The sequence below is a fragment of the Gorilla gorilla genome, chromosome 9 (assembly GCF_029281585.2).
Source record: "Gorilla gorilla gorilla isolate KB3781 chromosome 9, NHGRI_mGorGor1-v2.1_pri, whole genome shotgun sequence".
In the NCBI taxonomy this organism is placed as follows: domain Eukaryota; kingdom Metazoa; phylum Chordata; class Mammalia; order Primates; family Hominidae; genus Gorilla; species Gorilla gorilla.
Window position 1 is genome coordinate 53,982,413 of NC_073233.2, and position 13,441 is coordinate 53,995,853.

Genomic DNA, 13,441 nt, shown 5'->3' on the forward strand with positions numbered 1-13,441 from the left:
CTAGTTTTTATAGTTTTTGTAGAGATGGGATTTCACCATGTTGCCCAGGCTGGTCTCGAACTCCTGGCCTCAAATGATCCACACTGGCCTCCCAAAGTGCTGGGATTATAGGCGTGAGCCACCACACTCAGCCGGAGGTCTATTTTAATGGGACTAAAGAGTGTAGTTGCAGACCTGGTGGCCTGCAGGCATGGATGTATTTCTGAGAGGGATTCTGGAGCTGTAACTGAAAGTTCTCACAGTCCACAGGGTTCAGGATGGGTGTGGCATGGTAGCCAATCACTCTTGGGCTATAGGAATCCCCTGGTTTCTGGCCTGAGCTGAGAATGGTGGGGTTCTTTTTTTCTTCTTTCTTCTTTTTTTTTGAGATGGAGTTTTGCTATTGTTGCGCAGGCTGGAGTGCAATGGCATGATCTTGGCTCACTGCGACCTCCGCCTCCCGGGTTCAAGCAATTCTGCCTCAGCCTCCCGAGTAGCTGGGATTACAGGCTTGTGCCACCACGCCCGGCCAATTTTGTATTTTTAGTAGAGATGGGGTTTCTCCATGTTGGTCAGGCTGGTCTCAAACTCCCGACCTCAGGTGATCTGCCCGCCTCGGCCTCCCAGAGTGTTGGGATTACAGGCGTGAGCCACCGCGCCAGGCTGGTGGGGGTTTTTTGAGACAGGGTCTTGGTCTGTCACCTAGGCTAGAGTGAGTACAGCAGTGTGATCGTGGTTCACTGCAGTCTAGACTGCCTGGGCTCAGGTGATCCTCCCACCTCAGCCTCCTGAGTAGCTAGGACCACAGGTGTGTACCACCATACCCAGCTAATTTATTTGTAGAGGGCTCACCATGTTGCCCAGGCTGGTCTTGAACTCCTGGGCTCAAGCCATCCTCCTGTCTTGCCCTCCTAAAGTGCTGGGATTACAGGCATGAGCCACCGTGCCTGCTCTGAATTAAGAATGTTGCTAGGAAACAAGAGGTCCCAGGGCTGGGGCAAAAACCACTCAGGAGCTGCAGATTTGTCTGTCTGCCAGGGGACAATACGCCCTAGCCCAGCTGATCTGTCTGTCCAGCCTGCGGCAGAGTGCCTGAGAGGGGAGTGCTTGGCTCTGCCTGTGTGTGGGGCCGCCCAGCCAGCCCACCATGCAGTTGGAAGACTTTGCAGCTGATGCTTTTGGCAGCTGAGGGGCTCCTTGGAGGCTGGGCTGGGCCAGACTGGGTGTCGGGGCTGGCCTCAGTTGCAGGATATTTTGAGGGCGCAGACAGTAAGATGGTCTTACTGCCTGAGCTCTTTCCTACCCTTTGGGAGGGCCAAGCTACAGCTATTTGCTACCAAACACCTTTTTCCTATTAACTAAGCATACCGCCCAGCTGGGCAGGAACAGGCTGAGGGCCTGACAAGCAGGGAGCTAGGCTCCTGCCAACAACCAAAGATTCCCCAATTCTAAAGGATGGAAAGAGCCCCTGGGAGGTGACCGAGGCCACAGCCAGCCCCTCCCTGTTCAGCATTGAAGAATGACACGCATTACAGAGCTCTGGAGCAGCCCGCAGTGGAAAGTTGGAGCTGAGGTGTGTGGCAGGCAGATGAGGCAGCAGAGAACTGCTGAACAGAGTGAGACTCAGAGGACGTGATTGAGCATGGCTGCGACCCTGCAGTTCCTGGCTTGCCTGGTGGTAGCCATTTGTCTCCTCTCTGGTGTGACTACAACCCAGCACCATGCAGGTACCAGGCTTCAGGGTGGGTGGAGAGGAGCCAAGGCTGCTGGCTGACAGCAGTTAACAGTTGGCTCTATTTGAGGCTAGTTGGGCATAGAAGCGTGGGCATGGTGGGTACCAGGCTGATGTGTGCTGTGGTGGGTGACAGTGTGGGCCCCACCCCCAGAACTGGAAAGGTACAGGTGACACCTAGGGAGATAGCCCTAGGTGCTCTTAATGCTGGCCCTGGGCTCATTCCCACTGATGCCCAAAGCAGGGTCTCTTGACCTGCCTGGGCTTGGAACAAACATTGCAAGGGTGAGGCAACACCCCAAGGTGTGGGCCGGACGGAGCTGCCACAGACATCCTCCCCTGCTCTGTCCTCCCTGCCTCACATCCTCCCCTGCCCTGTCCTCCCTGCCCTGTCTTCCTCCTCCCTCCCTTACTGCTGAGGAGGAGCAGGGAGAGTAGGCTCTTTCCAAAGAGGTCTTTGTCCTTGGGAGAGTCACTGGCACTGTTTTAGGTGACTTTATCCTCAGATGACTATAGGGAGGGGAGGAGGGTGGGGAAGGGTCTTGTGACCCGTTGGCCTGGAGCTCTTTAACAAGGGCATTGTGCAATTTAAAGGAGGTGTCCTGGGCATTTGCCAACATGGTAACTGGGCTTGGAATGATGCTTTTGAGATCAGAAGACCTATGCCTGGGAGGGTGAATGTCAATGTGCATGTGTGTGCGTGAGAGGGAGGGGAAAGGGGGGCATGGGATGGCATTCCTGCCCTTTTGTAGAATGATGAAGCACTCGGGACCTCTACCAGGCAGCAGAGGGGCACTTCTGGGAGGCTGGGGTGTTCATGGTGTAGCATGGCAGGGGCCTGACTCCTCTCTGCTGCCCCAGGGCAGCCCATGGACAGCACCAGCGTGGGAGGTGGCCTGCAGGAGCCAGAGGCCCCGGAAGTGATGTTTGAGGTCTTTCCTCCCAGCCTGGGACATGGGGGTGGGCACGTCCAGAGGTCCCTAAGCTCAGGGTTGGGAAGGGGGATGTCTCAGCGTGGACCTGTTAGGGTTGGGGGGGCAAGCCAGCATGCGTCCTGCTGCCCGCTTCTGCCCCTTCCCCCAGCCCACTCTTGCTCCCTGCCCTGCTCCCCAGGCCACAGCCCACCCCTTACATGGCTCCCCTTGCAGCTACTCTGGGCTGGGCTGGAGCTGGATGTCATGGGGCAGCTGCACATCCAGGATGAGGAACTAGCGTCCACACACCCAGGCCGCCGACTCAGACTCCTCCTGCAGCACCACGTGCCCAGTGACTTGGAGGGCACTGAGCAGCGGCTGCAGCAGCTCCAGGACCTGCGGAAGGGGCCTCCTCTTAGCACTTGGGACTTTGAACATCTGCTCCTCACAGGCCTGTCCTGCGTCTACCGGCTCCACGCAGCTAGTGAGGCTGAGGAACGGGGCCGCTGGGCCCAGGTCTTCGCTCTCCTGGCACAGGAAACACTCTGGGACCTGTGCAAGGGTTTCTGCCCCCAGGACCGGCCCCCTTCCCTGGGGTCCTGGGCCTCCATCCTTGACCCCTTCCCCTGACCCTCCTCTTTTGTTCTTTCACCTGCCATTACCCCCTCCCATCTCCTCCTCAACCCCCCAGGCAGACCCATCTTGCGCAGGGGCTTCTGTCTGGCATCTGATTCTTTTCACCGTGTTCAGATCTCTGGGCTTGGCTTGCACCCTGGACACCCCCTCTCTGCTTACCCCGACCCGATCTTGTTTCCTAGATCTTGAGAGGCTAAGAACCCAGGCTCTGGGTCGCAAGGAGTGCGCAAGGAGTGGGCACAGAGCTAAGGGCACGACTTGCAGGCAGTGTGTGTGTGTGTGTTGAGATCAGGGGTCAGGGTTGAGAAGTGTGTTCAAGAGATGCTGAAGGGAAGCTGCCCCAAGTAAGGCCTGGTCAGACCTTCCAACTCCTACCCTGGCAGTCTGTGACAGGTCCTGTGGAATTCACAGGAATCCTCTAGGTGCTGAGCATCCCCTTTTAGGCACAACCAAGGATCTGGGGTCTCTGAGCCTCCAAGTTCCCATCTGGGTTGGGAGAATCGACTTTTTGAGTTCTGTCAGTTGGAAGAGTGGAGGGAAGCAGGGGGAGGGAGGAACATTATCTCTTTTGGGGTAGGGAGGCAATATCTCAACAAGCATCGGGTGAACACCTCAGAGGGGGGAGTAAGGCTGGGAGACCAAGGAGAGACAAGCGGAGGTGGGCTGGAGCAGGTGTGGCTCTGATTCTGTGTTGCTCTTCTCATAAAATGTTCTGTTTCGGCCTCCTGGAGCCTGTGTCATTCTATGTCGGAATAAGCGTCTAACCCCTGCTCTGGGCAAATCACTCTCCCCATCCCGGGAAGGCAAGAGTCAGGGCAACCAGGTATCAACTCCTCATCTCATTCCCACGCCCTGCTGGAAGAAGGAATGCACTGTTTCCTCGAATCCTATGCACCCAGTGGGGTAATGGGGTGCTGTTCCTTGTCACAGAAAGGCATCAGCCGGGGGCTAAGGCTGAGGTCGTAGGTCAATGATGAGTCAGAGGGCTAGACGAGGTAGGGATATAAAAGGGAGGCCCCCAACGGACTAGGAGAATGTGGTTCCATCAAATTCTCACCTCCTCACCCTCCCAGGGTCCAAGGGGACCTTGCTCTCCAACCTCCAACCCCTTCCCCGGGCCTGCGGGCCCGCAGTAGTCAGCACCTTCCCGCCTGCCGCCGGCGAATGCGTCGCAGTCAAGACAGCGCAGGGGCCTGGGCTGCCGGGCGCTGCGCGTGCCCGCTTTCCGCTTTATTGGCAGAGTCCAGGCGCACCCGGAGGCCGTGGCGCTCGCGCGGGACTTTCGGGCCTCGGGCCCGGCCTGGCATGCACGCCCCTGGCCCTCCCGGGCTCTTCTCTGGCCCGGGGCTCACAGTAGCTCCGAGGCCCCGAGGCCCGGCGGGGCGGCGGGGGCGAGGTCGGGGTACACCAGGAAGCCGGAGAAGGTGATGTACTTGCCGTGGTTGCTGTAGGCGCCGTAGCCGTCGTGGTCGTGGCTGAGCAGCCAGACGGCGTCGCCGCGCCGCAGGGCCAGCATCACGCTCTGGCTCTGCATCTCGCGGCGCCGCGACGCGCCGTCGTCGTAAATCATGGCCTGCACCTCGTCGCGGTTCTTCATCAGCTTAACCGACAGCGTCTTACGCGGCAGCTTGCCCAGCGTGAAGGAGAAGAAGTAGGCGCCAGGCAGACGGCAGCGGAACACGCCGGCCGCCGCGTCGAAGTCGCCGCCAATGTTGACGAACTCGGTGTCGAAGGCGAGCGGTCGGTGCCGCGGCCCGGGGCCAGCGTCCGAGCCCACCAAGCTGCGCGTGCGCGCCGCCGAGAAGGCCGAGCGCGGCTCGGGGGGCGCGGGTGGCCCGCGCGCAGGCGCGTCAGCGTCGGCGTCGGCGTAGACTAGGTAGCCGCTGAAGGTGGCGCCGGGCGCGCCCAGCGCGTACTGCGGGGCGCCATGCAGCCGCAGCCACACTGTGTCGCCGTAGTCGAGCTGCAGCATGGCGCTCTGGCTGGCTGCGCGCCGCGCGCCTGGCCGCCGCTGCTCGTCGAAGGCCAGCGCCTGCACCTCGTCGCGGTTTCGCACCAGCATCACCGACAGGCTCTTGTGCGGGGCCTTGCCAGCCGTGAAGGAGAAGAAGTAGGCGCCGGGCACGCGGCAGCGAAACTGGCCGGTGGCCACATCGAAGTCGCCCCCGATGTTCACGTACACCTTGTCGAAGGTCACCGCCATCTCCGACATGCCCTCCAGGGGGGTGGTGCGTGCCGCCGAGAAGGCCGAGCGCAGCTCAGAGGAGCCCGGGCCGGGGGTCGGGCCCAGGGCCCAGCAGGCCGCTGGGCCCAGCAGGCCCAGCAGAAGCGGCAGCATGGCGCCTGGGAGGGAGACGGAGGGGCGGGAGTGGAGTGTTGGCAGGGGCGGCTTCCAAACACCCGGCTCTCCACCGGGAGACAAGGGTTCTCTTCCCAGCCCTGCCCTTGACCCACAAGTAGGTTTCAATTTTCCTACATCCTTGGATTCTCAAACTCTAGCGAGCCTCACTGTCACTTGGAGGGCGTGTTCAAACATACATAGTTGGGCCCCATCACCAGAGTTCATTCAGTAGGTCTGTGATGGGCCTGATAATTTGCATTTCTTTGTTTTGTTTGTTTGTTTTGAGATGGAGTCTCGCTCTGTGAACCAGGTTGGAGTGTAGTGGCACGATCTCGTTTCACTGCAACCTCCACCTTCCGGGTTCAAGCAGTTCTCCTGCCTTAGCCTCCTGAGTAGCTGAGATTACAGGTACGCACCATCACGCCGAGCTAATTTTTTGTATCTTTAGTAGAGACGGGGTTTTACCATGTTGGCCAGGCTGGTCTTGAACTGACCTCAAGTGATCCACCTGCCTCAGCCTCCCAAAGTGCTGGGATTACAGGCGTGAGCCATCGTGCCTGGCCTTGAGACCCCGCCCCCCCCTTTTTTTTTTTTGAGACGGAGTCTGGCTGTGTCGCCAGGCTGGAGTGCAGTGGCTTGATCTCGGCTCACTGCAGCCTCCACCTCCCAGGTTCAAGCGATTCTCCCGCCTCAGCCTCCCAAGTAGCTGGGACTACAGGCTTGCACCAGCACACCCAGCTAATTTTTGTATTTTTAGTAGAGACAGGGTTTCACCATGTTGGGCAGGATGATCTTGATCTCTTGACCTTGTGATCCGCCTGCCTTGGCCTCCCAAAGTGCTGGGATTACAGGCGTGAGCCACCGCGCCCGGCCGAAACCCCTTTCTTAAGTGAAAGCTTGAACACAGACTAGCAGAAACACTCTGGTTAAAGAGGCCTACAGCCCTGTCTGCTGGGCTTGCCCCTACACCTCCCATTTGACACCCAGGGGCCCTGGTAACCCAGGGGATTCAGGGGAGTCTCTGAGTTCCCCTCAGCTCCAGTTGGCTGCATTTTCCTGTGGTTATTTTATGGTCCTTGGTCTGCCACTCACGCAGGCACTGGCTCTCTGTGTCAACGCTCTGCATGACCGTTGCTGTTTAAGCCCCATCTGAGCAGGAAAGGAAATCGCTGCTCCCTGACCCCTTTCCTGGACTCACCAGGGGCCCTTCCTGCACAGAGGAGGCGAGAACAGTTGGGCTTTGAGGTAGCTTCCTCCCCCTTGAAATCAGAGTAAAAGAGAAGGTGACTCCTTTCTCTTTGCTTGGAGGCTGGTTACTCAGAAGAAGGAGTGGCGAGCCAGGGGCTACTGGGGATGGACAGGGACAGCAACAATTCCAGCAGGGCTTTGGCAAGGCTGTGAAGTCAGCAGCTTTGTTCCTTGGGAGTGATGGATTGGAGAGGACAGATAGCCAGATCTGGGTTCAGGTCCTGGCTCTACCACTCACACTGTGAAACCTTGGGCAGGTTCTCTAACTTCTCTGGGCATGGCTTCCTCCATGTAAATGGGGAAGAGACCTCACACACAGGCTTGCTGTGGGGGTGTGCTGAGATAGGTGTGAACATGGTTTGTCAACGGCAGTGCTGAGGTGTGCAGATGCTTCTGTCGGTTGCCCTGACAAAAGTGATCTGGTCCAGTTCTTGACGTAAGGGTTTAGGGACTCAGTCACTCCTACCCCTGAGAGCTTGGTGAAGGCACTGCTTAACTCAAAGGAGTCACTCTCTGATGTAGGGATTCCATCCTGCTTCCTAGTAGGGCATGTGCTTTGGGGCTTGAATACCCAAAAGCCCTAATGTGGAAACAAAACAGGAAAGAAATGAGCTGGAGACAGCCTGGGATGTGGGCTGCTTTAGAAAATGCCCTGTATGTGTAGCTTTGTGTCTCTTAGAGACAGCAGGGCCCTGCTGAGAAGGGTTGTCAGGTGTAGATGTGCAAAACGTCCTAGCTAGAATCTAGCTCACACTCCACATGTTAGAGCAGCACCTGGCGTAAAGTATGCCACCTTCTCATTCTCATACTAAAGACCCCAAGTTGCTAGCCAACTGAATGCTGTCTCCTTCCAGAGGAGGTGCTTTTTGTAATTCTCACAAAGGTGTCCTATGGATTAGTGATACCCTTGGTTAGGACAGGGAGGAGGGAAGGGGCCATCCACAGTGGTGAAGACGGCACCTCACAAGTGTCCAGTGCATTCCCTTTTACAAAGTTCTTTTAGACACATGGTCTTGGCAAACCTACAAGACAGGTGGGCCGTCTCCCATTTTATAGATGAGAAAGCTGAGGCCCAACAAGGGAAAGCATTTTGGCCCAAGGTCACCCATGGAGCACTGAGGTTTTTTGACTCAAATTCCGTATGCCTTCCTGTCACTCTTCCCTCCTAGACACAGGTATGTCCAGCCAATTTGTTCTCTGACTCAGTTTACCTTTTTGCAAAACTAGGAGAGGAGATCAGAGGAATGAGTCTTGGGATCCAGGGTGAGGAAGACAGAAAGCAAAACCAAATGAAAGCAAGCAAACACATTCTCTAGTGTTTTGTCTTCTGGGAACACGGAAAACAGCTCAGCTTTTCCACACCGCTGCTTTCCTAGTGGGTCCTGCCCCAGAAGCAGCTGCCCAGCAACCTCCTGACCAAGGCTGGTGCACCCCACCAGTGCCAAGGGTCTTCCTGTGCGCCCAGTACCCAGCCTCCGTTTCACCCACACTGCCCAATTCCCAGATCCCTGGATCCTCGTCCTTCCCTGAACCCCCTTCCCTGAGCAGGTCAGAGGTGTGGGAGGGTGTGTCAGGTGGGTGTCATAGCTCCAGGGAAGGAAATGGCTGTTCCTGGCTCTGTCCAGGTGGGGCTCAAAATAGTCATCTTCAAAGAGAAAAACTGGGACACAGAGCTGGACAGACCCAGAGCCCCAGAGCCAAGGCGGGAGGTGCAGCGATGTCAGGCTGAGGGGATCGCAGAGTTCCCCCTTGCCCTGCCACTCACCAGTTAACTCTTCCCTCAAGCCCTGCCAGAGCCCCCTCCCCAACCTACCTTGAAAGCCCCTCATCCTTCCAAGAAGTCCCACTTTCACAGAAGCCAATTAATCCTTATTTTTAAAAAACAAAAACCAGAAAGGGGTACCCCAATCCCTTTTCCCCGAGACCTTCCCTCCATCCATCCATCCATTTGGAATGAAAGCCCTTGTGCCTGTTTCACGAAAAGGCTCCCAGGTCCTCCTTTCAAGGAAAAAGGACCCAATTTCCCCGCGCCTCCCCAGCCCCCGCTTCCAGTAAAGGGGGAACCTCGGCTCCCTGCCTCCCCTGAGCTGCCCTCACCTGGCTGGGGGCGGCGGTCGGGTCGGGTTCGGTCTGAGCCCGCGATCTGGCTCCGGGCTGCGGGCTGCGGGCTGCGGGTGCCGGGCTGCGCACTGACCGCCCGCGCTGCGGCGGGGGCGGCGGGGGCTCCGGCTGCTTCTCCCGGCTCTGAGGCGGCAGCGGACAGGGTGCTGGGGCCTGGGGCCGGGCGTGGGGAGGCGTGAGGGAAAGGGAAGGTCAGCTAGAGAGGGAGCCGAGCGAGAGCGAAGAGGCGGGGGAGAGGCGGGAGGGGGAGAGGAGGGGAGTAGGGGAGAGGGAGGGGCGAGCTGCGGGGCCTAGGGGCTCCGCACGGAGTCTGCGCCGAGCACTGGACCCTTCCTCATCTGTGACCTCCCTAGAGCTTCGTCCTCTGGGTCTAGAGAGCAGGCATCATTAATCTGAGCAGTTGGGGAAACGGAGGCACAGAAGGGGAAACAGGCCAGAGGCAGCAGCTAACGCGGGGTGGCCCAGAGCACTCTACAGTCCAGCTTCCTTCCTAGTGTGGGGAGAGAGGGCTAGAGCTGGACTCAGAGGCTGGACTAGCCTTTGGGCTGCAAGGACAGTGGAAGGTGAGATTTTGGCTGGGACAGATGTCCAACATAAGTGGCCTTGGGGGAGAGGTCTGAAGGAAGAGAAGGATAAATGGGTCAATGTTGCCAGTAAAGGAAGAGCTGAAAATAACCTAGTTTTTCCTCCTCACCTCCAAATTGGAAAATGCCCACCGTCGGTTAGGAAAGAGGGAGAAGGGAGTCTGCAGGCATCAGAGGGGCAGCCTGCGTTCCCCGGGGTGAGGGGCAGTAAGGAGGAGAGTCCTTGGGGCAGAATGGAATTTTCTGCTGGGAAGGTTGCTCCTGCAAGAAGGGACAGGATTGAGAAGGGCAATAGGTGGGGAAGAAAGGCCTCTGGAGAGGGAAACTGATGCCCTGCCTCGCTGGGGCCAGGCTAGCAAGAGCCCAGCAGGGCACCCGGGCTGGGAACAGCGGTCTTCCCACGGTAATACTCACCAGAGGCACTAGTGCTGGCCTCCACTCTGGGCTTCAAGCCCGTGGGATGGGGGCTCAGACTCCCTTTCTCTAGGCTGCTGTTCTCTCCCCTGACGGCTGTAGAGGTGACGACACTGCCTGGCACTCAGTAGATGCTGAGTGAGTGGATGACTTTTGAAGAGCTCTACTCTCAGCAGCCAAGAGCTGGTGCCCTCTGCCTGGCCCTGGTTGACTCCGGAGCCATGGGCTCTAATTCTGCCTCTGCTGCAGGTCTGCTCTGTGGTCCCTGAGAGGCCTGGACCCCTGCAGACCCCCCGTCCTCTGGAGCTTTCCTTTTGGAGCTCTCAAAGTTTACCCCACCCCGGTTAATCTATTTGTCTCTAGGAAGATGTTGGTAGAGGTGATTGGCTCTGCTTCAAGGGTGTTAGGTGAATGATGGAATGAATTAACGAATATGTGCTGGAATAGAAAGGAATGAATGGAAATGTTTCGGGCTGGATAATGAGGGTATTTGGTGACAGAGGGTGAAGCACCTGTCTAGCCCTTGTCAGATCACAACTGTCTCTTTCACCAACTTGAAAAGCTTGGGCCACAGGACTGTGGGGAGGACAAGAAGCAGGGTAAGCGTGGGATGAGCCACACAGGGATGTCGAAGGAGAGCTGGGGGATGTCGAAGGAGAGCTGGGGGAGGCCAAAAGCCAACCTATGGCAATCTATGGCCCTTCTTAGGGCCACGGGCACCTTCTGGATGAGAAGAGTGGAGCTGCTCTCCTGAGGGTGTGATTCCAATGGTGGGAGGGGAGGGGAGGGGAGAAGGTATATTATAGGATAATATAATCTCAGTTGAGGTTTGGTTCAGGCTGGGATTTGACACTCCCTGGATCCACAAGAGTTCTCACCAGAGAAGTGAGGGTTGAGGTAGAGATGGGTGGCTGGGGCAGATGACATCAGGATTTGCATCAGGGGACTGGGATAGGGAGGAAGCCACTGGGAAAGGGATATAGAGAAAGATGATGCCATGAGCTGGTGGGTGTAAGGCAGATGGGTGGGCTCCAGAATGGGAGTTAAGAAGAGGTGGCAGCAGGATCCAGAGAAAAGCCCTAGGCTGGTTATAGTCCCTGCTCCCTCCTCTCTTGTTTTGCAGCCACAATTTTATTTATGTTTGAGAGAGGGTCTTGCTGTGTCACCTGGGCTGGAGTGCAATGGTATGATCTTGGCTCACTGCAGCTTTGACCTTGCGGGCTCAAGTGATTCTCCCACCTCAGCCTCCCAGGTAGCTGGGACTACAGGTGCAGGTCACCATGCCTGGTTAATTTTTTTTAAATTTTTTTGTAGAGACGAGGTCTCACTCTGTTGCCCAGGCTGGTCTTAAACAACAATTATTTTATTTATTTTTTAATTGAGACGGGTATGGCTGGGCATGGTGGCTTACGCCTGTAATATTAGCACTTTGGGAGGCCAAGGTGGGAAGATCGCTTGAGCTCAGAAGTTTGAGACCACCCTGGGCAACAGAGTGAGACCCCATCTCTCTCTGTTTTGTTTTTTTTTTTTTTTCTGAGACAGACTCTCGCTCTGTTGCCCAGGCTGGAGTGCAATGCTGCGATCTTGGCTCACTGCAACCTCCGCCTCCCAGGTTCAAGCGATTCTCCTGCCTCAGCCTCCTGAGTACCTGGGATTACAGGAGCGCGCCACCATGTCCGACTAATATTTTGTATTTTTAGTAGAGACGGGGTTTCACCATGTTGGTCAGGCAGGTCTTGGAACTCCTGACCTCGTGATCCGCCCGCCTTGGCCTCTCAAAGTGCTGGGATTACAGGCGTGAGCCACCGCACCCAGCTGTCCCCATCACTTAAAAAAAAAGTTAAAAAAATTAACATTAAAATATATATAAATTGAGACGGGTTCTTTTTTCTTTTCTTGAGATGGAGTTTCGCTCTTGTTGCCCAGGCTGGAGTGCAATGGAGCAATCTTGGCTCACCGCAACCTCCCCCTCCCGGGTTCAAGTGATTCTCCTGCCTCAGCCTCCTGAGTAGCTGGGATTACAGGTATGCACCACCACCCTGGCTAATTTTGTATTTTTAGTAGAGACGGAGTTTCTGCATGTTGGTCAGGCTGTTCTCAAACTCCTGACCTCAGGTGATCCGCCCGCCTCAGCCTCCCAAAATTCTGGGATTTCAGGAGTGAGCCACTACACCTGGCTGAGATAGGTTCTTACTCTGTCACCCAGGCTGGAGTGCAGTGGCATGATCTTGGCTCATTGCAGCCTGGGTTTGAGTGATCCTCCCCCGTCAGCCTGCCACCACATGGCAGCTAATAAACAACAATAATTTTTATTTATTTTTATTTTTATTTTTTGAAATGGAGTTTCACTCTTGTCACCCAAGCTGGAATGCAATGGTGCGATCTCGGCTCACTGCAACCTCCGCCTCCTAGGTTCAAGTGATTCTCCTGCCTCAGCCTCCTGAGTAGCTGGGATTACAGGCGTATGCCACCACACCAGGCTAATTTTTGTATTTTTAGTAGAGATGGTGTTGGCCAGGCTGGTCTTGAACTCCTGACCTCAAGTAATCCACCTGCCTCGGCCTCCCAAAATGCTGGGATTACAGGCATGAGCTACGGTGCCCAGCCAACAACAATAATTTTAATAGCAGGTTCCTTTCACTGAGTGTAGTAGATGCTGTCAGTACCCCACCCACACCTCCAGGCCTACCAGGAGGGCACCCACAGACAGTTCCTGACCAGGCGCCTACTTCCTGTGTCCCTCCTGAGGGCATTTTCAGCTATGGGAGTGAGTGTGGGGCAGGCCCAAAGGGCTGTAAAGTTAATACCCCCAGAGCAACCATCAGCCAATGGTCCAGAGTTAGGGGTAAATACCCCAGCTTTCTGGTCCCTCCATGGGAGCATTCCAATTCCCAATTCCAGGTCATGTTTCAGGCTCAGAGAGACTCCAGCAGAGTTAAGTTCTCCATGGTGAAAACCCACTGGTATCTGTGCGCTTTTTTTTTTTTTTTTGAGCCGGAGTCTCGCTCAGTCGCCCAGGCTGGAGTGCGGTGGTGCGATCTTGGCTCACCGCAAGCTCTGCCTCCCGGGTTCACGCCATTCTGCTGCCTCAGCCTCCCGAGTAGCTGGGACTACAGGCGCCCGCCACCACGCCCAGCTAATTTTTTTTTTTTTTTGTATTTTTAGTAGAGATGGGGTTTCACTGTGTTAGCCAGGATGGTCTCGATCTCCTGACCTCGTGATCCACCCATCTCGGCCCCCCAAAGTGCTGGGATTACAGGTGTGAGCCACCGCGCCCGGCCTATCTGTGCACTTTATTCTGTTTCCTCTCTTTGTCTTATTTCCCTGCTCGCTCACTCTGCTTCTTGGGATCACAACTCTCTCCTTCACCAGCTTGAAAAGCTTGGGCCACAAGACTATGGGGAGGACAAGAGGCATGGTAAGGGTGGGATGAGCCACACAGGGATGCTGCAGGAGAGCTGGGGAAGGCTGG

The 13,441-nt window shown here is 56.4% G+C and overlaps 2 protein-coding genes across 5 annotated transcripts; one reads left to right on the forward strand and one right to left on the reverse strand.

Moving 5' to 3' along the window:
• The first annotated feature begins 1,164 nt into the window (after positions 1–1,164).
• Positions 1,165–4,150, forward strand: FAM180B (family with sequence similarity 180 member B). Of its 3 annotated transcripts, none has more exons than XM_004051069.4 (3): positions 1,165–1,706; positions 2,573–2,643; positions 2,860–4,150. In XM_004051069.4, the coding sequence occupies exons 1-3, from the start codon at positions 1,622–1,624 to the stop codon at positions 3,253–3,255; spliced, it is 552 nt and encodes a 183-aa protein (XP_004051117.1). In that variant the 5' UTR covers positions 1,165–1,621; the 3' UTR covers positions 3,256–4,150. The 3 variants fall into 3 exon arrangements, with proteins under 3 accessions (XP_004051117.1, XP_030872179.1, XP_063567259.1); XM_063711189.1 differs by having other exon boundaries at positions 1,682–1,706; positions 2,825–4,150; XM_031016319.3 differs by lacking the exon at positions 2,573–2,643.
• Positions 4,151–4,453: 303 nt separating this feature from the next.
• C1QTNF4 (C1q and TNF related 4) lies at positions 4,454–10,221 on the reverse strand. 2 transcript variants are annotated; one of them, XM_019037173.4, is made up of 3 exons: positions 9,970–10,221; positions 8,948–9,124; positions 4,454–5,604 (listed from the first exon to the last, which is right to left on the reverse strand). In XM_019037173.4, the coding sequence occupies exon 3, from the start codon at positions 5,597–5,599 to the stop codon at positions 4,610–4,612; it is 990 nt and encodes a 329-aa protein (XP_018892718.3). In that variant the 5' UTR covers positions 5,600–5,604; positions 8,948–9,124; positions 9,970–10,221; the 3' UTR covers positions 4,454–4,609. The 2 variants fall into 2 exon arrangements, with proteins under 2 accessions (XP_018892718.3, XP_063567258.1); XM_063711188.1 differs by lacking the exon at positions 9,970–10,221 and having other exon boundaries at positions 8,948–9,919.
• Between the last annotated feature and the right edge of the window lie 3,220 nt (positions 10,222–13,441).